Raw genomic sequence first — 27,704 nt, 5'->3', positions numbered from 1 at the left:
TTCACAATAAAAAGTAATACTCTTAGTATAAAAAGTAATATTTTTAATGAATGAGCTAAATAAGAGATCTGTCACACAAAATACGACCAATAAAACCATCTCACATAAGTTTCTGTCATTCTCATTTGATTAATACAACAAAGATTTTAAATATAATTAATAAAATGTCCTCAATAATAATGAATGAAATATTTTATTAACCTAAAATAATTAGGTTTATTTACTTAAATTAAACAAGTCTAATGATGAAAAATAAAAATAAAAATAAATCAGATTTCTTATGTATTTTATGCAATTTTCAACATTTGATGGTAAAGCATTTGACAATGCATCAATGCATACAAGGCGACAGGCGACACGTGTTGGATGACGTGGTGGTGTGCCTTGGCGCTCCCTTTTTCTCCTCTTCAGCTTCTCTTCTTCTTCTTCTTCTTCTTTCCCCCAAAAGGTTAATTCACAACTTAGAGAGAGAAAATGTGCAGCCCGGTTTAGCAGCCGTGGGAATTTATGATTTGGCTTTCCAGCTGTTTGCTAATCGAGGTTAGTAAACTCTGGAGTATGTTTTTTTCTTTGATGTGTATGAATTGTTCTGTTTTTTTTATATAAAAAAAATTTGAGACGGAGATTGTTCGGAGATCAGTGAATTTAATGGTTCCTGCGAGTTTTGTGAAATTAGGGGATTAGAGGACGCTTAAATGTATGAATGAAATCTCACTTTTGTTTCTCGAAATTAGTCCTTTTTTAGTGGGCAGAGAGATCTTCATGGAGTTTTGATGAGAAAGGCGAATGATTTAGCTTCTTCTTAGGTGGAGAGTTTCTGTGTGGAATATCTTGTTTGGTTTTGAAGATTTGAGGGTGGTAATCTTTTACAGTTTTTCAGTAGAGGGGCCGTTTGTTTGTCAATTTCGGTGCAGCGTGTGGGGATGGGAAAGGACAAGGAAGCCCCTGTTGAGTCTTTTCGTCTTTACTACATTTGGTGGCAGCATTTTCACCAACTAATGCACTTAATTATCGATACTCAAATCATTTGTACTTTTTCGCGTACGGATCTGGAGTTGCAATATGATGAAACGACTTCTGTAGTTGTTTTCTTTTAATTGGAATAATTCAGCTGGATTCCATCAAGTTTCGAAGAAAAACGTCTGGGAAAATGGTTTAGATATTTCAGTAATTACGACAGATCAGATGTAGCTTATTTGTTGTTCATCTTACTATTCTCATGTCATTCACACGCCTTTATTCAATTTTAGTAGTAGAATTTTATTTTGATAAATTGCATTTCATCAGAAATCAAATTTTCTTACCCCTTCGTGGCCTCCAGATTTGATACTATTAAGTTTATGATATATATCTGATTTGATTTTGCTGTTGATAAAGATTTATTACCATATATATAATTCAAGATCTAAGACAAATTATCCAACGTTTTAGCTTTCCGGGCATTTTTTTTTATGGATGTTGGCCTTCATGATTCTTTGCACTATATGCATACTACTGGAGACTTGAAATTTAAGTTATTATTAAAGTGCGGAAACATTTATTACCGTTCAGGCTTTTCAAAGGCGTTCCTCCCTCGCTGTTTGATACTTTGATTTAGTCCGCGGTCTGTTAGTAGCACCTACCATGGGAAACAGTGAAGAAGAGAAGCCTTGCAAGACTGAAGCATTATCATCACCTGCTGTGGTGCGTATAATTATTGCTTAATGACTGAACATAACGATTTGAGGTTTATCGCTTAGTATGTTTTCAATGTCTTGCTTTTGCAGGACCAGAATAGCTTTCATGTCTATCCTGATTGGGCCGCTATGCAGGTGATCGGATAAATTGACATTATTATAAAATTCTTGCGATCATGTTTGAGAATTTGCTGATGTTAACTAGTGGAGCTAATCTTCAGGCTTTTTATGGCCCCCGACTTGCTGTACCACCATATCATAACTCTGTCGCTGCCTCTCATGCTCCTCCACCTTATATGTGGGGACCACCACAGGTATTTGCATGGTCTAGGGATGAGGGGGTCTCTCTGAGTTATGAAGAACTAGTAGACTAAAAGTAATGAAATATGATTAAATCTTTTATTTTCAGTCGATGATACCTCCTTATGGGGCTCCATATGCTGCATTCTATGCTCATGGAGGCGTCTACGCACATCCTGGAGTCCATATAGTAAGTTTCATGTACATTGGACTGAAAATCTTGGATTCTTGAGATCAGGGACACTTCCAACTAGAGGAAGATCCTCCTCTCAATGGGGAAATTGTATGTGTGATTTTTGGTTAGGTCCACCTCCACGAATAAAGTAATTTGTCACCCCAAACCTTCTGTAACTGTTACCGCCTGTGCCAGCCATTTTATCTGTTTTTGGTGTTCCATTTAAATTTTTGAAGCTCCATAATGACACGACCAAACGAAATAGCAAAATAAAATGTCTTAAGAATTGTAGTTTTGTACAATATGGTTTGCAGGCTGGAACTACTTTGAGCATGGAGACCCCAGTCAAACCTCCCGGAAATTCTGATGGGAGATTTGTGAAAAAGTTGAAAGAATTTGATGGACTTGCAATGTCAATAGGCGAGGGAAATGACATCAGCGCTGACGATGCAGCGGACAATGAAGTCACACAAAGGTTTATAGAACTATCAATGACTATGAATTCCACTTCTAAGTTTCTAAATCAGTAATGTATTGTTTTTTGTGGAGAACGCCTATCGACCAGAGGGGGACCCAGGTATTTGTAGGGGCGAAATGTGAATTTATAAAAATATTAGATGTGAAATTTTAGCGAATTTTCCACGTGTTGATCTCTCCTTTTCTCCTTATTGGATCTGGCCCTGATTTAGGCTTTTATCCTTATGGGGTTGCAAAATAGCTCTGATGCAACTTAAACAACAAATATTATATTCCCTGTGAACAGTGTGGAGACTGAAGGCGCCAGTGATGGAAGTAACTTAAGTAATGAAGTTACAACTGGGGTGAGGATTCCTTTCTCCGTTCATTTCTTATTTTTGTTTTCTGAAAAGTTTTTATTGTAATGAGAATTCACTCGTAATTTACTAGATTGGTCAGAGCGGCAAGAAAAGAAGTCGAACAGGATCTCCCAACAGCGGTAAGCTTGTGGTACATGTGAAACTATGAAACATATTCTACGTTGATCTGCATTCATTTCTTTGACTTGGTTGCAGCTGGAAATGGCAAGGGTAAAAGATTGGGTCAGGATTCTGATAAGGTGGTTAAGGTGATGCCTCCTGCTAATATATCTGCAAAAACATCAGAGAACATGAGTACTGCATTGGTGCTGAAAGATCCGTCAGATTTCGATGTAAAGTTAAGTCCAACCAGTGTTCCACAGACTTCGAAGCCAGGTGAAGCCTTGTTGCAGGTATGCTTTGAGAGTATCTATGACCAAAATTATTATGCTTTGAGAATATTAAAAAAAAAGATGCCAGCATTTATATAAAAGTACATATGTGAAGATCTGTGTCCCCTCTTGTGCCATGGTAAACTTTTGAGGTTGATTTATACTATGAGCAAGTTTAATTTTTTATTGCAGAATGAACGAGAGCTGAAACGGGAGAGGAGGAAACAATCCAATAGAGAATCAGCTAGAAGATCAAGACTAAGGAAACAGGTCAACTTCCACATCTACAATTAGTAATAATAATAATCAGTAATTAGTAGTTCATATTTCCAGGTTTTTGCTTAACATCTTATTTGTCCAGGCTGAGCACGAGGAACTAACAATTAAAGTTCAAGCGCTGACTTCTGAGAATATGAATATCAAATCGGAGATCAATAAATTAATCAACAACTCTGAGAAACTGAAGCTTGAAAACGCCACGTTAATGGTAATTGTAATACCCTTTTAATTCTTTTCCTTGGGCATTTCCATTTCTTGCTGATGGTGGATTTCAAATTCTCAGGAAAAATTAAAAGATGTTCAACTAGGGCAGACAGAGGAAGTAACAATACACGAGATTGGTGATTTTAGGCCAAAACCAGATGGCACGGTGAACCTACTTGCTAGAGTTAACAATAATTCTGACGAAGGTGAGGTGTATGAAAATAGTAGTCCTGGAGCTAAGCTTCATGAGCTTCTCGATAAAAGCCCCAGGACTGATGCCGTAGCCGCAATCTGACCGCGGAGAGTAGCTGCGAACCTCGTGTTATTTTGGCATAATTCGAAGTCCAAAATTTTCTTTTTAACAATAGTAATGGAACACAATAGTATTACTGTAATACCTCAAAATCTAATTGATTGACCATTGATCTCAGCAAAGATGGAGAGCATTTTAAAGTTCAGATTTGCTGGGATGCTACCAGATGTATATTGGAGGGAAAAACGACTTAACTGGGATGTATTTAAGCGAAGATGAATTGAGATGGTGTCTAATTTGTATGTCTTTGTGTGAGAGCTCTTAAACATCGGACTTTGTTCGCTCGGCTTTGATTTATTTTTTCCCTCTGTTTTCCCAGCATGTAGCTTTCCGACTTATCTTGTATTTTTGATAAATTTAAGGTAGAAAGACGGGACTCGATGTGGGTCCGATGGGGTAATCATTTGACCGAGCATGTCACTGCCGTACGTGGAGCCGTATCGATCAAAGTACCAAAAGAGTGCAAGTATTTTAAGCAAACATTTAAATGCCAATTTTCTAGAAGTGGGTTTGAATATAGAAATTGCAATTTTAAAAAATATTTAAATATAGATTGAATAAATTATTTTTATTGAAAAAAAGGACTGTAATTTTAAAAAATATTTAAATAATTTCGTTTGAATAAATTATTTTTATTGGGAAAAAAACGATTTTGCCAAGGATTTGTTGAAAAACATTTTTGTAATTTTAATTAATGATGAATATTTGTTTAAAGTTTTTAGCTAAATTACATCGAGATATGTTTTATTAATCAATAAGAATAAATTCTTAAATACAAATATATGGTAAATTATATATATATATATATATATATATATATATATATATATATTTATATATATATATATGATACTCATTTAAAATTTAACACCCGATTCTAACAGATGACATTAGTCTTAGTGCAGGCTTCGAATGTGCTCTAAGTCTGAAATCACGAAGAAGATCGTTAGAAAGAGGACGAGAGAATGTCTCGGCATAGTCACTCCAACGCTCAAGTTAGAGACTGAATATATAAGAGGAGAGCAGCTAAGGATGCTACTGAAAAATAATATAGTGAATTCTCAATTAGATGATCAAACCTGTATTTATAAGAGAATACATGAACTTGTCATGGGCTTTCTATCTGGGCTAGATGGGCAGGAGGTTTGGGTATGATCTTGAAGGGTCATTTATGGGGTATCAATATCAATATCAATATATATTTATATATATATATATATTAATATATATATATTATTAATTATTATTATTATTATTATAATTAAACGTGAGATTTTTAGAATAGCTATTTTAGAATACACAAAATGTTTAATTATATAATTATCATTCTTATTCTATTAAAATTTTAAATCGAATAATTCTTTTAAATTGAAAACAATTTATCGTTAATTGTCTACTTTCAATTGATTCAACATAAAGAAAACATTTAATTTTTTTGACGACTGAAATCTTATAATTCATTAAGAAAAGATATGTCCGTAATTATAAATTTAATCAACTACAAAAGAAAAGATCCATGTCATCAAACAAAATAAGAAGAATATGAAAAAATAAAAACAACAACCGATTGAGCTACTCGATTAGTTGATCTTCTAACAGGAAAAGGACGAGGGCTCTAAAGAAAACATTTAATTAATTAAACTTAAAAGGAAATAATATATAATAATATATAAATAAACGCCAGCCCTAAGTCGTTGATTTGCGTCAAGAAACAACAGTAGCTGCAGCGAAACCAGGAGAAAACCAAGGGAAAGTTAGGCTTAATCGCCTCCCATTTTCACTTCTAATCAGTACGTATTCGTAAATGTAAAAGATATATTCTCCTTATATTTCATATGTAATCAACAATTTTCTTGGTTATCAACGTTTTACATTTACGGGGTCTTTTTTTTTTCTTGGTCAAATTTTACATTAGATCGTACAAGTTTTGGGTCGATGGCTTCGAAGCGGATCTTGAAGGAGCTCAAGGATTTGCAGAAAGATCCCCCTACTTCTTGCAGCGCTGGTAAATCTTTGACCCTTTTCATTTCTGTTGCTTTTTTTAACGTGTCTGGTGTGTCTATATTTCGTTCACTTGTTTTTTGACGCTGTCATATTTTTTATATGGGATATTTTGAATTTCGTTAATCCGTGTGTAGATTGGCATTTAATCTGTGTAGGTAGATGTGGTTCTGTTGTTTTTACTGTTTGCAGGTAAACATGTAGTCCTAGCCATGAATAATGGTTATTTATTACGTGTGCAGATTAGCTTATTTTTGTGGGTTTACATACCTTTGTTGTTTTGACTGTTTTAAGAAATGCTATCTTGGTTGTGGAAATTTTGTTGGTGCACATGTTGATGTTAGTAGAATAGTGCAGAATATTAATAAAAAATACTATATTATGTGAGTTTTGTGTTAATTTTTAAAGCCGGTGATGTTCTCGCAATGATTGTACGTCCATAAAGCCTCTTGAATTATACACCTTAAGGCTACTTATGATCTGCAGCTTGAGCTGAGCATCGACAGATTTGATGTTTGTCATGAATCGATAGTATTTGTGCAAATTTTTTCTTGTGTTATATATGAAACTATGAATTGTATCTGTGATCAAAATTTGTGCGTCATATTTGCTATGTGTCCATAGGTAGTAGTCTTCAATCCATTTACTTGTTTGTATTAACTCTGTTCTCTCGCTAACATACTGGAGCTCATAAGTAACTGGTTAGAAGAGATTCTATTGCAAATTTGCAAGTATATATGCATTATTTACATCTGCATATCTTTATCATGTAAAAACCTTCAGAACTTCAAACATTTTTAGTGGTCTGCATCCCATTTACGTGCCCTTCATCCATTTAAACCAACTGCAAAGTTATTACCTGCCTCATTTTTGTCCTGAATGGTGGAAACACTTTTATTGATTATAATGTTATTTTAAAGGAAGTTAAATTATAATATGCAAGTATCCATAGGTTGTTTTTGACACTTAAACTCTACTCAATTAGTAATGGATTCCTTTTTCTCACCATTTTTCCTTGTTTTGAATGAAAACGTGATGTACCTTTTGTTGTAACAGGACCTGTTGGTGAGGACATGTTTCACTGGCAAGCAACAATAATGGGACCACAAGATAGTCCCTATGCCGGCGGAGTGTTTTTAGTCACTATTCATTTTCCCCCTGATTACCCATTCAAACCTCCAAAGGTATGAATTTCATGATATAATATTTGTGAATTGTGGCTCTTTATTTACTGGCTCGTTGTCATAAAAAAATATTAGTCTTTCCACATTTGTCCTTCATTGTATGTGATCGTGATTTCTGTTGAAATGGTTTTGTTTTCACTTTCTTTTCGAATGCAACTTCTTAGAGCTTTATTTGTAGTTTCAGACTGAGTCAGTTTCTTAATAACTAAGGTTTCATTGGTGTGACTTCTATGGATATGAACTGCAGCATTCCAGCACTGATTTTGTCAAACTTCTAATTTCTTGCAATTTTTTGCCTGAATCTGGTGGAAAAAACCTGATACTTGGTTTCAATTTCCCTTACAAGCGTCAATAAATTAATTAGAAAATTGAAAACTTGAAATTCTATTTTCTATAAGCGTTAATTTGGTTCTTGCAGACTATTATGATCAAATTCTTTCCCGCTCTTTAACATTTTTGAAATTGTATTGTGTGTTTCATGATTAAACTTTTGCAGGTTGCATTCCGGACTAAAGTTTTTCATCCAAACATTAACAGCAATGGTAGCATTTGCCTTGACATCTTGAAGGAGCAGTGGAGCCCTGCCTTGACAATTTCCAAGGTTATTACTGATTATTGCTCGGGCGCTTTCTTGTAATTTAATCTGTGACAAGTTTACACTTATATCTCAAAACGAAAAGCGGCTTTGACTGAGTAGATTAAAGATGTATTAGCCGTCATAATTGTTTTTTGGAATGAGGTATAACACTTACTGTAGATAATTTTCTGTTTCCAACGGTTCCCTAATTTCTTGCAATCTATAATCTTCGATTTCGCGGCCAGAAACCCTTTAAAATACACTTCAGATCGAATCTTTTCATGCATCTCTTCTATAAGTCCCCGCCCATCAATTCGTCAGCACAGTACATAGCTTCCAAGGACTCGCCATTTTTCTCTACTTCTGAAGTCATATAAGAAACACTTTTACCGCTCACTGTTCGTTTTTCTAGTGATGTATGCAAATGTAGGGAGGATGGATGCATAAGCATAGCAATTTTCTATGGATCAACACCTTGTAGTAGTATATAGTATTGTAAATAAAAACAGATAGTAGTATATAACATGTAGTATATAGTACCGCATAATTTGTATATTGCGGAAAATTTTGTATGTCAGTGGACACAGTGATATATTATAGTATAAAGTAGTATATATTAGAATGAAGTATTATAGAATGGTTGTGTATAGTATAAATAGTAGTATCAACTATCAAGTAGTATTGTATTTTAGTTTATATTTGCAGTATAAATTGGGGGGTATGTGGTTTTTAGGGGTGTAAGATGAGTTGAGCAGGTTCACCAGCCTGACGAGCCGTCTTGCATTAAGCTCAATCAAGCTAAGGTTTTCATAAGCTTCCAACTTTATTTGGTCATGAAGTTGTAAAGATTATTTATGTGAATTTAAAAATAATTTAACATCTTGTATAATATTATTATTAGATAAAATACTATTTTAATTTTATGTACGAAGTTCATTAACATTTTACACGTTATTGAGGTCTTGCTTACGCGTGATATGAGCTAGCAAACATGCTCATGAACAAATTTTTTGAACTCAAGCTGCTCTTGAGCCAGATTTATAAATTGTACTTTTTTAGTCTAGCTCAAGCTCAAGCTTGATTCATTGACACCCTTAACGGTAGTATTGTATTCTCATACATGATACTAGTATAAAGTAGCATATGGGTAATGTATTGTTGCTTTAATTTTTTCTGCCACTGTTGTCTTTGGAATGGCGGTATTTTACCAATGCCGCCCCCTTCAATTTTCATGGTAGCTCTGTTACTGGTGTACCTATTTCTTGTTTAATGGAGGTCTCTTTGGTGAGAATTGGCATGTTTAATATATACATGAGATTAAATATATCAACAGAGCAAAACTACTCTATATATTAAAACATTCGGTACGGACTCAAGGCAAACAATCGTTGATTTAGAAAATAAATTAACCACCAACCGACAAACGGTTGTAGAGATTTTGCCACTAATTTGAGCTCGAATTGAACATAAATGATGAAACTGAAAATGTTTGAGGATTTTACCAAAGTCTCTTAACCTTGAGGTGGAAAAACATGTGCATCCCTTGTTCCATGCTGCCCGTGGCCCTGAGCATTGACTTGAAATTGATGAAAATTAAAATGCTGGAGGATTTTACAGTCTCTCTTAACCCTGAGGACGAAAAACATGTGCATCTGGTGTGGAATTAGATATTCAAAAAGGTAGGCGAGTGAAGGGAATAAGCTATGAAAGCTACATAATAGTTGCAAGAGCTCAATGTAGTGTAGCTTCTCAAGTCTCAACTTATATTTGTAAGCTTTTGCAACTTGTTATATCTGTTTCTTGAAATTGAAGTCCTGTCTGTTCCTCTTGCGATTGATTGTTGTGGTTTCTAGGTACTGCTCTCAATATGTTCCCTTTTGACGGATCCAAACCCCGATGACCCTCTGGTGCCAGAAATTGCTCATATGTATAAGACAGACAGAGCCAAGTACGAGCAAACAGCAAGGAGCTGGACTCAGAAATATGCTATGGGTTAGTATTGATTGCCGCTGGTGACCTATTATTTATGAATATGTGCTTGTGCGCTTGTATCTTATAGTTGAAGAATTCCTGAAACTGATGCAATGGTGTCTTATATTGTTTATGAGGAATGATTGTTGGAAAAGACTGGGCACGTCCTATTGACTATGTTTGATCTGTAACATTGAGTAACTTCTATCATCTTTTAATCTACTATTTATGGATAAGAGGTAGATCTGCACAATAATGGATACCTCAGTGAAAAAAAATTTGTAACCATGAATCTAGTACAAGGTGTAATAATTTGTGCATGAAATATGCTGATAGGATGTTAATCAGTACTATTATGAAACAGTTCGAAGTCCCTGAATTGATCTTGTATCGCCGAATGGAGGTTTGCATTAGATTGAGTACCTTGTAGCCACATTACCAGTGACAAAAGGCACTCCTGATCAAGTAAAACATTTATCCTGCATTCATGTTCTCTTATCCTCAGTTGAAAAATTTACTGATATCGGCATTGTGTTCCGTCAGTTTCTTGAAATTGGAATGTTTTTAAAATGATCCTGTTCATGCAAACTTTGAAAACAAACAAAACATTTAAATTGTGATCGCAACACTTCTGATCGAAGAATTGACAAATCTTTCTTGAAATAAAATTTGGTTATATAATTATTAAGTGTGGTTGGTTGCAAAAAAACCATGAAAGGTGTATCAGAAGAAACTTTTAGATCTGGGTAAATTTTGCTGTCAGATTTGGAAATTTGGGTTTGTTTCACTGCCTGCACGGGCAATGAACGGTCCGGATCACTCCATATGAGTGATCCGGGTCCACCTCCATGTAAAAAAAAAAATTTGACTTGGAAAAATCTGAGCCGTTGGATCGACCTTTGCGGGCAGTGTCCGCAGGAGTAGGTCGAGTGAACCGGATATTTGTATAATGGGAAATCTTGGTGGCAACTGGCAAGTAACGAGGTTTGATTTGTTTACATTCAACTTTATGATTCATGGCCCATGGCAGCAGCCAGTGCTACGGCCATCTTCATGCTTCCTCCCCTTTCCAATTCAAGGGGGAGAGGATATGGTACGAGGATTTGTTTTTTTAAATTTTTTATTTAATTATTAAATTAACTGTAATAATTAACAAAAAATTAAAATAAATAATTAATATTTTTTTTTTTTTTGATAAAAGTAAAAGAATAGTTGAGATGACTTGGTCGTTGAAGATTAACGATCAATATCATACCAATCTTTAAAAGTTAAAAAAAATTAAAAAATAGAAATATTTTTGATAAAAATCTCCAACGGCTAATAAGGACTATATTTTTCAATCTTTTCTAAATTCAGTTCAAGAAAATACAACTTATTCCACATTCATTTAAAAAAAATATTCATTACATTTATTTCATTCAATCCAAATATAAAAATAGATTCATGGAACACTGATGATCTCAATTCTCTCAAACCAATTTTTTTTTTTTCCAATTCAATCATAAGTGGATTAGTCTTTCCCAATCTCCATACACCGACGAGCAAAGTAGAAATAATATGGAGAAGAAGGAAGCAATGAGGGAGGGAGATTGAGCATGAAAATCGGATTATGGAAAAATATATTAGCGATCTAAAATTACCTATTTTTTAATAGAATAAAAAATTTACATTTTAACATAAAAATTAATATTTTAACATAATTTATACAACATCGTCTCACTCTCGCAGAACCATAAGATGAAGTCGTCAAAATCAGCTCACCAACATAATCAAACATGCTCTAAGATCCTTTGCAAAGCCAGATAGCATAATGCGAAGGGGATGTCCGTCGACCCTCTTGCATAAATAATTCAAAATTTAAATATAATTTTTTAAAATATAAATTTGCGATCATGTTTCTATGAAATGGCACAAATAAGAAATCGAATTTGAGTTCATAGTTAATATTTCTTCCCTTTGTTCGAAATGAGTTCAAAAATTTCAAGTTTGAGATGGGATACGAAAATGTAATAGCAATTGACTTTATAAGATTTATTTATATAATGGACAAATCCATCCAATTTTTGCATGAACGAACACACAAACTTGACGAAGAATGAAGTTCTATGCCTCGAAAGCTCAGATACGTAAAGCATTAAATTAATACATGGGCTTCTAAATTTAATTTTCGAAAAATTTGAAATCATGAATTGTATAATGGAAGGAAGATAGGAAAAAAAATGTAAATTCTTGGAATAAAAAATATAAATTGGTCAATAATATGATAAAAATAGAAATCATGCGAGTTACTGTAATTTCCTCAAGTTTTGGATTCGAGAAGGGATGGAAAAATCATACCAGCTACTTACATGGGCAGTGTCTCGATCCATTCAACACACGTGCATGTAAGTCTCAATACACTCAACACATGATACATATGTTGATAAGATAAATCATGATCATTTATTCAATAATGACGTAAAGATGAATCATTAGTCATACATGTTGGACTTAGAGACCTATTAAGCTTGTTCTTTTTGAATGAGAAATTGAACAAGGAAGACCTAGTAGATGGTAAGTGAGAAATATCCCATTTTGGAAAATAAATATAGTATTGATGAGCTTGTATTGAGTTGCACTTTGTGAAGGTATAACAATGATTGGTCAAGAGGTTCTCTCTCGCGCACGTCGGCGCAGGGGGTGCAAATCATGGGCTCGATTTACGATGGAAAAAGGCTTGACTTGTGTGCAAGCATACAAGTGCGACTTGAGTGCGTCGAATGTCGGACTGATAAAGACTAAATTTTCCATCAAGGTTCACCTGGTTTTTGCTATTTTATTTTTAGAAAATTATACTATGGACCGACCTTTGGTGTTTCAGCTGGACTGACATTTGGTGCTCTAGCTGGACTCACCTTTTGGCCTTTGGATGGCCAGCAGTGACTGTCCATATGGAAGCCGAGTGCCTATATATAGGCAGCCTCAAGTCCTTCAGAAGTACCCGACACACTCTCCTGTATTCTCGTTCCTTCACAACTCTTCTTTGTTGTCTCGGCTGCTGTCGCTCATTCCTCCGGCTGCTGTTCCTTTGGCCTCGTGATAAAGTTCAGATACCTTTCAGTTCGCTGTAGTGGTGTCTTGTGCTAGATTACTACTAGTTGTTCCATTGTATCCTGGGAAACAGACGTTCGAGTACATCCTCGACGCACATAACGGAGGGGACAAATCTGTTTTAAGGACAATATATTTTTCATACAAGTCTCGGTTCGATTTATTTTAAGTATTTATTTACTATTTTATTCACTGTAATTTTCTTTATTAAAAGCTTTCTGTGCTACAACATTCGATTTATTGTGTAACAAAGAAGTGCTGTGTGGATGAAAGCTTGTCACCAGACACAAAAATAACGCCGTATTTTGTGGGCGACGAGGTGTCAGAACGAGTTTGTTTTGCTTGAAGCCCAAGTTGTACGGCTACGACTTCCTCATTGAATGAGTCGGTGAGTGTTGGGATTTCCCATGCTACGGGGATCTGCTTCCGGTTGAATACCTACAATTTGTAAGGAGTATTAACAAAATTTACCCTTAATTTGGAAGTCGCGATCTCGAACATATCAAAGAAGTTATTTTTTTCCATATGATATCCATTTATGAATAAAAATCATTTTAAATTTGTCTACTTATTATTATCATCATTAAAATTTGATCCCAATAATTACGAGTTTACTACATAAATAAATGGATTCTCAACTCACATTTCCTCGTAATTTCTCCAACTCACTCCTTTAATTAGCCATCGGTTACTCTAAAATATTAAGACCTTTTCTCTCCCTCCTTTTTGTACTGTAACTCACTCCATTTTTTTGTACTCTGTCTTCTTCATGCATTGGAGAATGGATCCGAAAGACTCCAAACCGGTCAAGTTTTCGGTCCATGAGGCCATCACCACCGTGTGGCAGTGTAAAAATGCATGTAGAGGAGGTGGTTTCAGCTCAAAAACGCCGCGTTTGGTGAGGATTTCTGTCACTGATTGTGATGCTACTGATTCTTCAGGTGACGAATGTGAAATGGGGAGTTTGCGGCGAGTGAGGAAGCATGTGAGTGAGGTTAGAATTGAGACAAGGAATAGGGTCAGCAAGAGAACTGCTCAAGAAAGGACTCTTGCGGATGCAGGGAGGAAGAAAAAGAAGCCAGTGGCGGAGCAGAGGGTGGTGGGAGCGGCGGGGAAGAAGTTTCGTGGCGCCAGGCAGCGACCGTGGGGGAAATGGGCTGCAGAAATACGTGATTCAACGAGGAGGACGAGGGTTTGGCTGGGGACATACGACACGGCGGAGGAGGCGGCTCTGGTTTACGACAGGGCTGCGATCCAGATACGCGGTCCGGATGCTCTGACAAATTTCATAAAGCCACTGGATAGGGTGGCTCCGTATACGGATCCGTCTGTGGAGGTCGTTTTGACATCGGTCTCCGGCGATGATTCTGGCAAGGAAGAGTCTTGTGAGAATCTCTGTTCACCAACCTCTGTTTTAAGGTTTAGCCATAATAATAAAGCTCCGGTTCTGTATAATATCCCCTTGGTTCGGTCCGAGTTCAAAAAAACAGGAGAAACTTTATTCGAACCGGTCTCTCAATATATCGTCGATGACTGTTTGCCGTTGGATCAATGTTTTTTGAAGGATTATTTCGATTTTTGGTCTCCTTCGCCGCTAATTTACGACGAAATCACCCCGCTGGAGCTGGATACAGATGGGGCTGCGATTGACTTGAGGGGTGATTTTGAGTCTTTAACATTGGATGTTAATGAATTCTTTGATGACCAATTCTTGGTGACTTAAAATGGCAAGTGGGATTTGGAGCCTTTTCGACTTGCCCAAGTTTTAGAGGAAATTTGAATCGTTGGTACGCAATAATTCTTGTGATGACAATGGTACATAATAAATTTTGGTAGCATTGGTTTTGGTATTTTCTTGCAAAAAACTTGTAAATTGTAGTGATTCTATGGTAAGTTTATGAATTGTCTTTTAATTTACAGACTTAGTATCTTTATTTTATGGGATGGGCAATCTATTTAGAAAGGAAAAAAAGTAAAGAAGAATGAATGTTTGCCTTTTCAATTGAAATATTTTTCAAATTTCAAAAAATTTAGATCTCGCTCACCAGAATCCGGATTTTGTTCAACCAACGACAAAGATCAAATCCAAAAGTTAATACGAATATCTCAGTTTCAGCCAGACTATATAAAATAAAATTTAAACAAATTTCATAAGTAGACTCCACAATTTTTGTGTTTTTTCCCTCTACAAAATGTAATCGCGTACCTTTAATAGGTATTAATCGTCTTAATCTGCGGAGTTAACTTCATTGTGTTGGTAGAAAAGACACAAAAATCATTCACAATACAATATATAATGTTATATCAACATTCTCGATGAAAAATAAATAAAATTATCGAAAATTAGAAGATATGAGATTAAAACCAAAATTTGACGATATATAAAATGAAAATCTCAATTACAAAAAGTTAAATGTATAAGATAAAAAATAATAATTTTCCATTACATTAATAATGTATATCTGGTGATACCCAAAGGCCACGGATGATCGAGTGTGGTAGCCCTTGAACATATTCTCGAGTTCGAATATCATAATAATAATAAAGTAGAAAATATATCATTTTCTCTGTAATGGATTCGATCGAACACAACGTTTGATTTTCTGTAACCCAAATTTAGGTTGTATTTGAATTAATGGATTTGGTGTTAGGGATTTCGAATTCATAATAACAAATTCATTGGTTTGTTTAGATAAATCCAGTTGATAATATATTTCAAATATCAAATATTTATTTTTTGTGTTATCACGGTGAATTTTCAGTTTATTTGTTATTTCAAATCACCACTTAAAATATTGGGATAATTTGAAATATAACTTCCGTAGGATAACTTTTTAGATTTTTTACCTTCTAACCATTTTAATTTGTAAAATAACCTTCATTTAAAGTTTCTATATGAATTTGGTCAAAATTACCCTTACATGCTCAAATATAATTATTCTAACATAATTACTCATTAACTCTAATCTAAAATATTGATTTTTCCTCCTATGCATATCTTTTTTAGGCGCCTTCGGCCTTCCCTTATATTTTCTATCATTATAACTTTCCCCATATTTTAGATTATTTTCTTTCTTTTTCTTTCTTCTACGTATCTTTCATAACAAAAAGAAAATAGTCTGATATCATTTGCTTATCATAGATAATGATTGTATGTATAATTTCTATTATTTGTTTTTTGGTCGTTTATGTTATTTCTGTTCATTTGCTTGCAAAGTATGTGAAAAAACGAAAAAAAAGTAGAAGAATGCGAATTGCTTTCACATTTATTTATTTTTACATATATTTCCCTTGTTTTTATATATTTCGTCAAAATCACGAAAGAATAAGATAAATTTTGTATTAGTGTTTTTTTAGAAAAATAAATGTGTTTGATATTTTCTTCAGAATTATCAAAGAATAAAATAAATTTTGTATTAGTTTTTTTTTTTAGAAAAAAAGGTTCATACATGAAATGCATAGATAATTTTAATTTTGATTTCCAATTTTTATTTTTAATTTTGAGTGATGCATTTTTTTTACTTAATAGTATACTTCTTTCTTTTTTCTATTCTACAAGAAAATGACGTAGGCCATTGTTTTGTTCCAATATGATGGAAAATGAAAAAATCATGAGCGAGAGGAACCTGATTGTGCTCGTGGTTGAATGGTGGATATGGAGCCATAAATTTTGACGACGCTAAAATAACCATGTCAATGCTGAAAGATCAAGTATACGTGAATATTGGCTTGAACAAAAGTGTGCTTGAATTGAAATTTAGTTACTTAACACATATTTGTGATAATATTCTTGGTCCGATATATTTAAGAAGTGAAAATGTTTGTTGACCTATCTATTACTTGGTGACTGATGTAAAGGAATCATCAATGGTATTGCCTCTGTATACAAGCAAGCACGACATGTGCATTGCATATGTCATCTTGGACAAAACATCAAGTCAGGGCCAAAGTTCAAGGTAGGTGGAATTGCGTTGTTTATGCGAGCTGCTAAAACTTATAAACATGTTGAGTTTGATGAATTGTATGAAGAGATGAAAAACAGCTATCCAAGTATCACAAAATATCTCGAGGGCAGTAATGATAGAGAAAAATGGACAAGAGTATACTTTCCTGGTTCTCGGTATAATATTATGACAACAAATGGATCAGAATCAATCAATGCAAAGTTGGTGTTTGCACGAGAGCTACCAATTATTGCTTTGTTGGAAGCGATTCAAAGTCTTATCTCATCGTTGTTTAATAAGCACCGCAAAGATGTCGTTGCTTCAACACAACGTCTTACTCCATGGGCGAGACGACCTTGCGATCAAGATTTATTGAGTCACATAAAATGAAAGTTGTTCAGATGAATACTTTTGAATACCACATCATTGGAGTTGGTCATGATGCAACCGTAGAGTTAAATAGAAGAACATGTTGTCGTCGAGTTTTCAATATTGATAAACTTCCGTGTGCACATGTTATTGCTGTTGCTTGTCACCATGGTATATACATATATGAATTGTGCTCACATTATTATACCACAAATGTATGAGTTTTGGCATACACAGAAACTATTTATCCTATTCTCCCTCTGAAGAATGGAACATACCTGCTGGCATTGATTCTCTGATTGTACTACCTCCTAAGGTTAGAGTTAACAAAGGGAGAACAAAGAAAAAGAGGATTCCTTCTAAAGGGGAATTTGAAAGCAGAAAGAAGAAATCAATAGATTAATATATGTATTTAATTTTTTAATTATGGTTAAGTTGGTATTTTGGAACTTAGACGTTCATATTTTTCCTCTGTTTCAATGACATGCTTCTTTGACATTTAAGCTAATGGGGAAGAACATACATACTGGATTTTATTATTATTTTCAATTTTTTCTAATTCTTGTTAAGTTGGAATTTTGGAACTTATGAGTTCTTGTTTTGCATCTATTTCAAAGACATGTTGTTCTTTGGATATTTGAGCTAATGAGAAAGAATACATCTGTTAGGATTTGTTATTGTTTTCAATTTTCTGACAATTCCATAAAATTAAACTTTAAGTAAATTTTCACAAATAGCGAAACTAAAATAATAAACAGTCAATTTTTACTTATTATTTTTTTAATTTCTTTAGTATTTTTGGCATCTCATTATTAAATAAGCCAACCAAATACTTCATTGCATTTTTTTTTCTTTATTTCTCAATTTAAAATGAAAATTCATTTTATGCGTTTTGTCTGGTATGTCATAAACAAAAGAACAAAACATCATTTATGATTCTAGTCCGTTTCTTTTCAAAATATATTTGTTGACATTTGTAATTTTTTTTCAATTTTGAAACATAAGCATTCGTTTCTTATTATATTTATGTCAAAATGATTTTCTTATTGGATTTATGTGAAAAGGGTAAAGAAGTAACAATAACTTATTTTAGAAATAAAATCATATATATCTTATTGGATTTATTGGAAAAAGGTAAAGAAGTAACACCACTTAATTAAAAAAATAAAGTTATATATATGAGTGAGAGTCAAATAGAGATTATATTTCTAAAATGGATATTTCCTCAAATCCAAATATTTTAATCCAAACACAATTTTAAGTTATTCTCATTATCACCTGTTGCGGGTCTAGACTGAAAAAAAGTACCTAATAAATATTAGATTTCGATACGTAATTCAAATAGACAAACTTTACAATAACAAACAAGAAATTTGTTTCGTTTTTGTTTTTGTTTATTTATTGGGCTATTACACTGTTATTTGAATAAACTCAACGAATTATTAAAAATAATTATAATGTAATTAATAAAAAAAACTTCAGAAACTTATAAATATGAAGACCCAGATAAAGTATCTGAATACCTTGAATGGAAAGACATCCAAATGAATTCTAAATCGAATATATTGGCAAATGAAAAAAAAAACATAAAATCACAATTATTTTTTTGGATTATAAATGAACTGGACTGAAAGGAAAATGATATTTAATCAATTTTTACATTTATTTTGTCAAATTACTAATTCTATATACATGAACAAATATCATATTTTATATCCCAAAATTTAATTGTGAATTTAAATGTTATTATTATAAAAATTACTAAATTTGAATAAGAAATAACTATAAAAGTGTGGATGAAATGAACTTTTTACCTATATACATGATATGATATGATACTAGAAAGATATTTTCGTTAAGTGGTTAAATGAGAAAGAGATGTGTGGAAAATTAAATCAATTCTTTCATTATTTTTTCCCTTTAATTATTACAATAAATAAATAAATTGAATGATTAATTGTTTTAATTTCTCTCGTCACTTCTATTTTATTTGAGTATTTCCATAATTATATATTATCATATAATACTTAATTATAGAAATAATGACATGACAATCTATTTGTATATTTAAAGTTAATCCATATCCACATCGAATGACAATTATATTGAGAAAAAGTAATCAAACATTAATTACATAAATATACAATGAACAATTAATTTGAAAACAAAAAATATATAATGCATTTCGAGTTCATTCACTTGTGTTATTTTTCTTTAATAAATTGACTCAATTACTTGTTTTTTTTGCTATGTACAGATGTTGGATATGATTATCTTATATAACATTGAATTAATAAAAAATCCATCTCGCCAAATTTTCCAAGAGTGAGTCTCATGAGACGGGTCAATCCTACCCATGTTAACAATAAAAATAATATTCTTAGCATAAAAAGTAAATTTTTTAATGAGTGACCCAAATAAGAGATCCGTCCCATAAATACGACAAGTGACACCGTCTCACATAAATTTTTACTTTTTTGCAAAGCCATATGATACAGCAAGTATGATTTTAGGCTTAGAGGAGCATTTCCGGTTCGAAAACGAATGGAGCTGGTGTACCTGCTGATTTCCGTAGTCACCACCACTTTCACATCTCTTATCCTTTCACTGCTCCTCCCCTTCCGCTATCTTCTCCACCGCCCACGTGTCGCCGCAGAATCGGTCATCCTCTACCAAGGCACTGTCTGGCACGAGCGCCGTCGCCCTGTCCACCACTCTTTCAGCTACCCGGTTCGCTATGCTCTCTTTGACCTCGACGGTGCCTCCCACGCGTCTCCCAACCATCTTTCTGCTGATGAGGCCCGCCGTGTCGCAAACACCAACGGGCCAGTGTAAGTTTCCACTTCTTCACTCATTTCTACTTATCATGGAAATTAGTTGCGATTTATCACTTTATCCTTCATCTATATAAATTTTTCATCGCATCAGGCAAAAACAAACATTCATTTACGGTGAAATTATTATGAAACCGCATTTCTCTTTATTTAAATTTATGTTGAATATAGGCTTATGCTAATTTTCAAGTGGTTAAGTGGGCGTTGATCATAGATGAATTTAATGCTTGACGCCACGGGCAAGTTATAATGTGAAGTCCAATGACTTGAAGATTGATTTATTGAAATGTTCTGTGGATTGGTGTGATGATATATATTCTACCACTGGGTATTTTGAAATTCTGATTGGACTTAATAAATCTAGATCATCTTTATTATTAATCTGCATTTAGTTTGTGTTACTGGTTTAAGTTGAATTCGATTGACGATTTACTCGATTCCCCAGTTTTCTGTTGACAATACCTCCTAGCGTGGGATATGAACAAAACCCGTTGAGCTTGTACTATTGTTACGATTTCGAAGCCTCGAAGAAGACTCTGAGGAAATGCATTGCTGAGGTGAGTTGTCGTCCCCAATCCCACCCCCCGCCCTCTAAGATAAAAGAAAAGAAGGAGAGAATTAGTCCATTCCAATAGGATAATAAAGGGTGCTTGTGCCTTTTAATCGTTTATCTGGAATTAGCTAGTTTCTGACATGGTATTGTATTGCATCAGGTTACTAATACACCATGGGGTGAAAGAGTATCATTTTTGTTCAATCCGAGCTCGGATTTAGTGGCAAAAGCTCTTCATGTCAGCCCTTTTATGGTTGGTGGTTAATTGATTTTCTCAATCAACGATTGTTTGCCTGAATCCATGATGAATGTTCGAGTATTGTGTAGTTTTTCTTTGTTTACATATTTCACCTTGTATACAATAGGACATGCTTGGGAACTGGAGCATGAAAACAAATGAACCTGGGGACAATTTGCATGTAGTAATCTCAGTACAACACCCCAAGCTCGGCAACTACTTCACTGCTTCGTTGACCGCCAAGAGAGTGACCCCCTCTATGTCTGGGGATCATACATGGTTTTTCTGGATGATGCCCCATAAAGTTGCATTATGGATATATTGGCATGTAAGCATTAATAATTAGCTTCGGTCTAACATTGATATTTAATTGGATGATAGCACTGTGATGCCTAAGCAGCCACAGAATGAGAAAAGAAAATGATTTTTAAGAGGGATGCTTGAGTGTTTTTTAATATTTGGACCAAATATATATTCTGAGTTACTCATTTTATAGTTTCAAATGGACGTGCTATTTCTTTTCATGGGTTGTTCTAGGCTCTTAAACTTTGGTGGAAAAATGTTCCCTTGATTCAACATCCAAGGTATCCAAATCCGGCATACAAGGAAGAAGTATTGTTGCGGGATGAAACTATACGGTGTTGTCAGGCGTTTGGAGGTGACCAAGCAAGCAATGTTCTAGAACCGGGACAAACATTTGATCAAGTGTCTATAACAGAGAACATCCGCTGCTGCACTTGGACAGATGCTTCTTGGCCATGGTGCTGAAGAATGAAGATATACTCGTAGGATAGTCTCACTGTTAAAAATGCAAAATGGATGACAACCTCGAATCGATATGCTTTTGAAGCTTGTGATCACATTTTTCTGCTGTATGCAATAAATATTCATTTTTTAACATTTATTTTGCATGGATATCATTGTATTTAACCGATTCTGGATAAACTCATCACATTTACATCGTTGTAATCTGCGCAAAATTGGTGTTGCTTCCATCATAAACATTCGAAACGATGATCTTTGAAGTACATAATTTGAGGTGTATTATTCCATGAAACGAAATCCGTCCATGATCATCCATCACTCGTGATTACAAGTTGTTTTTGTAACTGAATTGTGTTGAATCCATGAGCTGTATGATCGTTTTACTGCTAAATATATGAAATAAAAAGTTTTTTTTGTGCCTCTCAAAAATGGGCTTGAGAGAGTCGTCTCTTGCGCCCCACATTAAAGCTGGGACTCGAAAAAGTAATTAAGGATAACAATTTTCTTCGAATCCGACGAAGAATTCGATATTTGATCCGAACAAAGGATGATATTTCAGGAAATTTTTTACTCGATTAAATAAACAGCTCGAACAAAGGATGATATTTTAGGAAATTTAATCCAAAACTAATAGATCGAGCCGTTAGAAAAGAAACAAGGAAAAACATCAAATACAATGCCAAATTAAATTTTTTAAACAAAAAAAGAAAAATGCTCAAGCAATGTCCCAAAACAAGGCACATATCTTACACATTATCACGCATCGAATTCAAATAATCAACAGTTCCACAAGAAAGCTCCCATTGCGAACTTCCTCTTCTGATTAACATCTCCGCTCACTAGCAAACCATATTCCATTAAAAGACAGTCGAGTTTCCACTCGGACATGAACTCGTACTCTGCCCGAGTGTATCTCGGGTAGTGCAGTGGCATTTGGAACCCATGAATCTCTCTCTTTAGCAGCCCCCCATTTGCACCATCACTAACGGAGGTGGCGGTGGCAGCTACATTTGTGGCTAGCAATCTTGAAATGGATTCCAGTATTCCTCGGCTCATTTTTTGCCTGAAGTAACTAAAATATTTTACTGCTTTTTTATGGTATTGGTTAGGAAATGTAATGAGAGATTGGGTGGTATTTGTAGCGGAAGGAGTTGTGTGGAAAGGTAGGTGATAGAAACTAAATTTTGAATTGTTCTTTTATGAAAATTTTAATATAATTAAGCTCTTCGTTGCCTCTAAGAGCTGTTTCACTATGCAACATGGCGATGCCCCTATGCTTACGAGATGTGATGATCGACCCTGCGAGAAACTAGAAAGCATAATGACCAAGAGATTATCATATCTAAATAAAAAATATATAAATTTTATACTTTAAATTTCTAAACATATACAAATGTTTAACAATAAAGAGGAGTATTTTTATTTGATTCCTAGAGATAGTAACAATGACAAATATGGTGACCTCGTCAATTTCTATCAACAGAGAAATTCTTTTGATTCATATCATGTATAACAATAACTTCATTCCAAAAAAACAAATATGAATCAGAAATTTAATGGCTGAAAGATCTAATACAGTTTCCACAAGCTACGTATATTAAATACTTGCTTGTCCCCATTACTATGTAGTCCACAAATTCATCCAGAAAGCAAGAACAAGAATCCAATTTATATGATCATTGGACTTGACTTATGTTTGTCTGAATAATTGAGTTAAACAATGAAAAACCAAACAATTCTGGGTGAGAGCCATCAATAATGCAGCAAGTGTGGCTACGGATATTGAATTTGGAAATGAAGAAGATTAAGTCCAGGGTAGTGTCGGCGGGCTGTGCCGGTATCACGGCGGTGATTTCTATTGCCAGTAAAAGACTGCGGGTTTTCCCGAATCGACGTTCTCTTCTGATGAATAACAAGTTATCTCACGTAAATAACGGAACTGTTAAGATCAATGTGAAACTACATTTGTTCTGTGTGGCTCGCAATTAGGTAAGGATTACACCTCGAGGAAGCAGAAAATAAAGAAATTATATAGAGCAAAGTTTTGCTTGACTATGCTATGGAGAATGATATATATGTAACATAGCTCACTTGTTAAATTGCCAACAAATGACATGGTTTACAACATGTATCCAATAGCTTAACAGTTAAAATTATGAAAGAATCATAACAAATTTTAAATATAAAGAAGGAAACTATGGAAGAACTACTCCAATTTCAAAATGATATTTGCCACCACTTGAAATTTCTAGCGAATTACAAACTTAACAGAGTATTTTTACACAGTAAGTTTCACTCGTATTGTGTTCCAACAAAACTTCTTACCCACTCCTGATAGAATTTGTGGGCCTTTCGATGCTTGTGATAGTACATCTCCCACCTTTTCAACTAATGGAAAAACTAGACTTACCAGTTGTTCAGGAATCCGTAGAACGATCAACAGAAACTTCGAGTAGATTTTGAGGTTGTGGTTTTGTTGTGAAAGGAAAATCAACAAGCATGCTCGGAGGAGCGAAATACATGTGCAATGACACCATGCAGATCATAATTCCCAGATAGAGCTGCACGTGCATGACGAAATTACACACCAGCAAACAACTAAGGGTCATATCAAAGGGGGCGAATCAGCTAAAATAGAAAATGATGTTTCCATGTTTTGCAAGAGATACAAGAAAGTTACCTGAACTGTTGGCTTGAAGTTGAAAAGGAACACAGATAGTACCATAGTTAGCAACATGGCCATGGATGTAGAGTACACCTGTTTAAATTAAAAGAAAAGCTGGAAAATATATTGAAGTATAATAGTTAATAGGAATAGTTATTGAGGATTGATTAAAGTAAAACCATAGAAAGGGTGAAATGAGGAACTTTACATGACAAAAACATACATTGACCAACAAAGCAAGTTACATCATGTCAGCACAAATGCCTTGCAAGTACTTGGATAATATCTTCTGCTCGGTTTAAAGGTGTTTAATGGATTAGGCCCAAGAAACGTAGAAAACCCACTTAAACAAAGGGAAGCGATAACTAGTTATGCTTAAGGGCGGTGAAGTACTGGCGTACATTAAGTTTAATTCCCTTTACGATATGTAAAAATTATAGCTCAGCAAGAACATGGTCATCTAAGAAATTGAACAGGATTTCATTTCTAGGAGCACAAGTTTGTTGATATTTGAAAAAAAAATTACTGCAAGGAAAAATTAGTTTGTAACATTGACAGGTTCTCACATAGACACAGCCCATTTAATATAATCTCTTTTTTGGGAATAGTTTATTTTTTCAAACCTCTACGTTGAAGCAAAGATGCATACACCACACATTAGGCGAAAGTGAATACTAAAGTTTAGAATTCATCAACAGAGAAGATAATTAAAAAAATAAAGTGTGAGATAACGTACCTTCACAATATTGTCAGCATACTTCATTAACCACGAAACCAACAGCCCAGTAGAACCCAGATTTAAAACCACCAACCAAGTTGTGATGTCGTATCCATTGAAAAGGCGTTGCCACCAAGGTCCTTTCTCAAATCCACTTCTGAAATCATCCAAGACGAGCCTTGCCATGTTGAATATTGCACCAAAACTGAAAGTAAAGGCATATCATCACAGTGCTTAATCCAAGTTAATCGTGCTATTCTAATAGCTAGAACAAAGAATAGTATTTGTCTTGTTCCTCCTCACGATCTATTCATTGGTGCATATAAATCCACATATATAAAATCGAATATTACGTCATCATACTAGATACTATAGTTGATGGTAACAACGTAATTCAACTCTTTAGACATGCAGCAGGATGCTACTTTTCGATTGCTATATCATATGAATAGCCATGCAGGATAAATGTGTCAATTGTTAATCCCCAACAATATTTTAAACAAGCATCAAGCATAAGGATAAAATTACATGTCCGCAAGGTCTAAGCGAATTTACAGCGTAGTCAAGTAATATAAGAAAGGGCAGAGGCGAGGGAGTAAGAATACAGAAAAAGACTCACGTATATAGCTGAATGTTTTGCCAGTACAAGCTATCGTTGTTCTTCTTCATCAAAAATTCCGTATAGACACCAGCCAATGCTGAAAGGCAAGCAGATAATAGGCCCAAGATATAGCCCTGAACCGGTGACGAAAAGAGCGAGTCACAAGAAGCTTCTCCACAGCCTTTTACCTGCATCGGCATAAAATGGGTATTAATACGTTAAATATTAACATTTCAACGTGACAACTGCACCAAGAGCGTATCATAACTGATTTACTAGAATCTAATGTGATTTTAAGACACTTACAAATTAATATTTCTATGCACACTAAAAAGAAGAATTGCACGTGTCTGTGGTCCATCTTAAGAGGGCGTAGAAATGTGCATTAGAAGCAAACTCATAGTCTATAATGGCCTAGGTTAAGGTTACCAACAAATCCGACACTGGTTATTTGTTCATACATAAATAACCGATGTAGAATGACAAGATATAAAATAAAGATTTACTGAAAAGATCTCTGCAGCACCTGACTTGTGGTCGTTCCGATAGCCAATAGGCCAATTGCCATCCACTGCAAATTAGAAAGCTTCCTCTTCAAAAACAGCCTAGAACAAAAAATAGAAAAAAATTCCATAATTCTTCTAAAAAAAAACATATATCAGATTCATAAAGTCCCAAGTAAAGAATTTTAATGAATGAAAATGAAATATGCATCACCTGAATAGAATTCCGGTAGTCACGATCTTTAAATTGCCCATTATTTGATATGTGGAGGCATCAACATAAGTCAATGTAGCAAACTGAACATTATTGTGAATCAGGTATATAATTGATGGGATGGGATATAATCGAATAGTCCTCCATTCTGTGGTCATTTTAGGAGGAGGTGAACTCTGGCATTCCCTCCACAGTAGTACACTAGATACAATAAGCTGCAATTCAATGAAGACTTAATAGTAGCAAAAGAAGTAGATGCAATTCTACATCATTAAAAACGCATCGTGCAAAATATCTATACATCAAACACTGCCTCTTAACTCATGCATTTTATTAAAAGATATCTGATTCTTCATCCAAGATTCTTATTTGAATACAATGGTTCACCTTTTTCAACAAACGAGGACATGAGTTATATCTGAATTCGAGAAAAACCAAAGCTTTAATCTGCTTTAATCCTAACTATGTTAAAACGAAGCTACCACGAGATAAGATATAAAAGGGATCATATTTATCAAAGATCATGAATTAGTTTGAACTATATGTCGTCTGGAACCAAGAAAAAAGGATTAAAAACTAATTAAAGAAACATGTCAGTTTCGAGTGAAATAATGTAATTTTATAAAACCAGATCATACAAATTAGTAAAGTACCTTGAAAACTTCAGCAAGAAATGGCACAGTGGCATAATCATATTTATATCCCCTATTACTCTGTGATAATGTCGTCAAAATTCCCTACGAAAATGAAACAAAATCAAACCCATTCAGTCCAAATACAATAAACTTAAAGAATCGATCACATATTTTCACACAAACAACTCTGTGATGAATCCAGATTCAAAATTTGAATAGTGGATTCAAAGTGAGGAGAAACCTGAGAACTTGTAAGAATCGTAAGAATCGAAGCGACGACGTACCACTGCATCTCCGTCTCACTGTATGCACATCGCACTGAACCGCGTAATTGCTACACCAGAAAACCAGAATAATGGACTCGCAAAATTCTCACATAACCCCCCTCAACTTTCATTTACTTCGAGATGTAGCCCCTCATTTATGAAAAAAATATATATTTCTTTTCCGGATTTATTTTTAAACATTTTTACCAAAAAATCAAGAGCTCGAGACTATAACAAATGGTATCGATATTTTTTAATTTATTATTTTGTATTATAAATAATTTATTATCTATCAAATGAACTAAACTATATATTACATATGTACTAAATTATTAAACAATTAGGCAAAAAATTGTGTACGATAGTCTCACAGGTCGTATTTTGTGAGACATATATCTTATTTGGGTCATCTATGAAAAAAT

The 27,704-nt window shown here is 34.2% G+C and overlaps 5 protein-coding genes across 12 annotated transcripts; 4 read left to right on the top strand and 1 right to left on the bottom strand.

Annotated features, from left to right (window-relative positions):
- The first annotated feature begins 311 nt into the window (after window positions 1-311).
- On the top strand, window positions 312-4,468 carry LOC140814729 (common plant regulatory factor 1-like). Of its 4 annotated transcripts, XM_073173815.1 has the most exons (13): window positions 453-540; window positions 855-947; window positions 1,552-1,683; window positions 1,767-1,811; window positions 1,898-1,990; window positions 2,086-2,166; window positions 2,466-2,626; window positions 2,915-2,972; window positions 3,058-3,106; window positions 3,183-3,379; window positions 3,551-3,628; window positions 3,720-3,845; window positions 3,921-4,468. In XM_073173815.1, the coding sequence occupies exons 3-13, from the start codon at window positions 1,624-1,626 to the stop codon at window positions 4,134-4,136; spliced, it is 1,164 nt and encodes a 387-aa protein (XP_073029916.1). In that variant the 5' UTR covers window positions 453-540; window positions 855-947; window positions 1,552-1,623; the 3' UTR covers window positions 4,137-4,468. The 4 variants fall into 4 exon arrangements, with proteins under 4 accessions (XP_073029914.1, XP_073029913.1, XP_073029915.1 ...); XM_073173813.1 differs by lacking the exon at window positions 855-947 and having other exon boundaries at window positions 312-540; window positions 1,598-1,683; window positions 3,067-3,106; XM_073173812.1 differs by lacking the exon at window positions 855-947 and having other exon boundaries at window positions 312-540; window positions 1,598-1,683.
- A 1,348-nt stretch (window positions 4,469-5,816) lies between these two features.
- Window positions 5,817-10,123, top strand: LOC140814448 (ubiquitin-conjugating enzyme E2 28-like). Its single transcript, XM_073173448.1, has 5 exons — window positions 5,817-5,944; window positions 6,070-6,159; window positions 7,212-7,339; window positions 7,836-7,940; window positions 9,770-10,123. The coding sequence occupies exons 2-5, from the start codon at window positions 6,090-6,092 to the stop codon at window positions 9,911-9,913; spliced, it is 447 nt and encodes a 148-aa protein (XP_073029549.1). The 5' UTR covers window positions 5,817-5,944; window positions 6,070-6,089; the 3' UTR covers window positions 9,914-10,123.
- A 3,583-nt stretch (window positions 10,124-13,706) lies between these two features.
- LOC140814607 (pathogenesis-related genes transcriptional activator PTI6-like) lies at window positions 13,707-14,916 on the top strand. The gene has a single exon (XM_073173642.1). It carries the CDS (start codon window positions 13,747-13,749, stop codon window positions 14,698-14,700), a length of 954 nt encoding a protein of 317 aa, XP_073029743.1. The 5' UTR covers window positions 13,707-13,746; the 3' UTR covers window positions 14,701-14,916.
- Window positions 14,917-19,780: 4,864 nt separating this feature from the next.
- Window positions 19,781-21,832, top strand: LOC140814932 (uncharacterized). Its single transcript, XM_073174030.1, has 5 exons — window positions 19,781-20,121; window positions 20,570-20,681; window positions 20,838-20,930; window positions 21,043-21,243; window positions 21,453-21,832. Exons 1-5 carry the CDS (start codon window positions 19,835-19,837, stop codon window positions 21,681-21,683), a joined length of 924 nt encoding a protein of 307 aa, XP_073030131.1. The 5' UTR covers window positions 19,781-19,834; the 3' UTR covers window positions 21,684-21,832.
- A 1,346-nt stretch (window positions 21,833-23,178) lies between these two features.
- LOC140814592 (CMP-sialic acid transporter 1-like) lies at window positions 23,179-27,441 on the bottom strand. Of its 5 annotated transcripts, none has more exons than XM_073173623.1 (9): window positions 27,301-27,441; window positions 27,035-27,118; window positions 26,382-26,596; window positions 26,191-26,269; window positions 25,683-25,852; window positions 25,082-25,268; window positions 24,361-24,438; window positions 24,091-24,241; window positions 23,181-23,682 (listed from the first exon to the last, which is right to left on the bottom strand). In XM_073173623.1, exons 3-8 carry the CDS (start codon window positions 26,537-26,539, stop codon window positions 24,098-24,100), a joined length of 816 nt encoding a protein of 271 aa, XP_073029724.1. In that variant the 5' UTR covers window positions 26,540-26,596; window positions 27,035-27,118; window positions 27,301-27,441; the 3' UTR covers window positions 23,181-23,682; window positions 24,091-24,097. The 5 variants fall into 5 exon arrangements, with proteins under 5 accessions (XP_073029723.1, XP_073029724.1, XP_073029720.1 ...); XM_073173619.1 differs by having other exon boundaries at window positions 23,183-23,682; window positions 27,258-27,412; XM_073173621.1 differs by having other exon boundaries at window positions 23,184-23,582; window positions 27,258-27,412.
- Between the last annotated feature and the right edge of the window lie 263 nt (window positions 27,442-27,704).

The sequence above is a fragment of the Primulina eburnea genome, chromosome 15 (assembly GCF_022965805.1).
Source record: "Primulina eburnea isolate SZY01 chromosome 15, ASM2296580v1, whole genome shotgun sequence".
In the NCBI taxonomy this organism is placed as follows: Eukaryota; Viridiplantae; Streptophyta; class Magnoliopsida; order Lamiales; family Gesneriaceae; genus Primulina; species Primulina eburnea.
The sequence above is the reverse complement of the archived record's forward strand: the minus strand, read 5'-3'. Positions and strand labels throughout refer to the sequence as shown.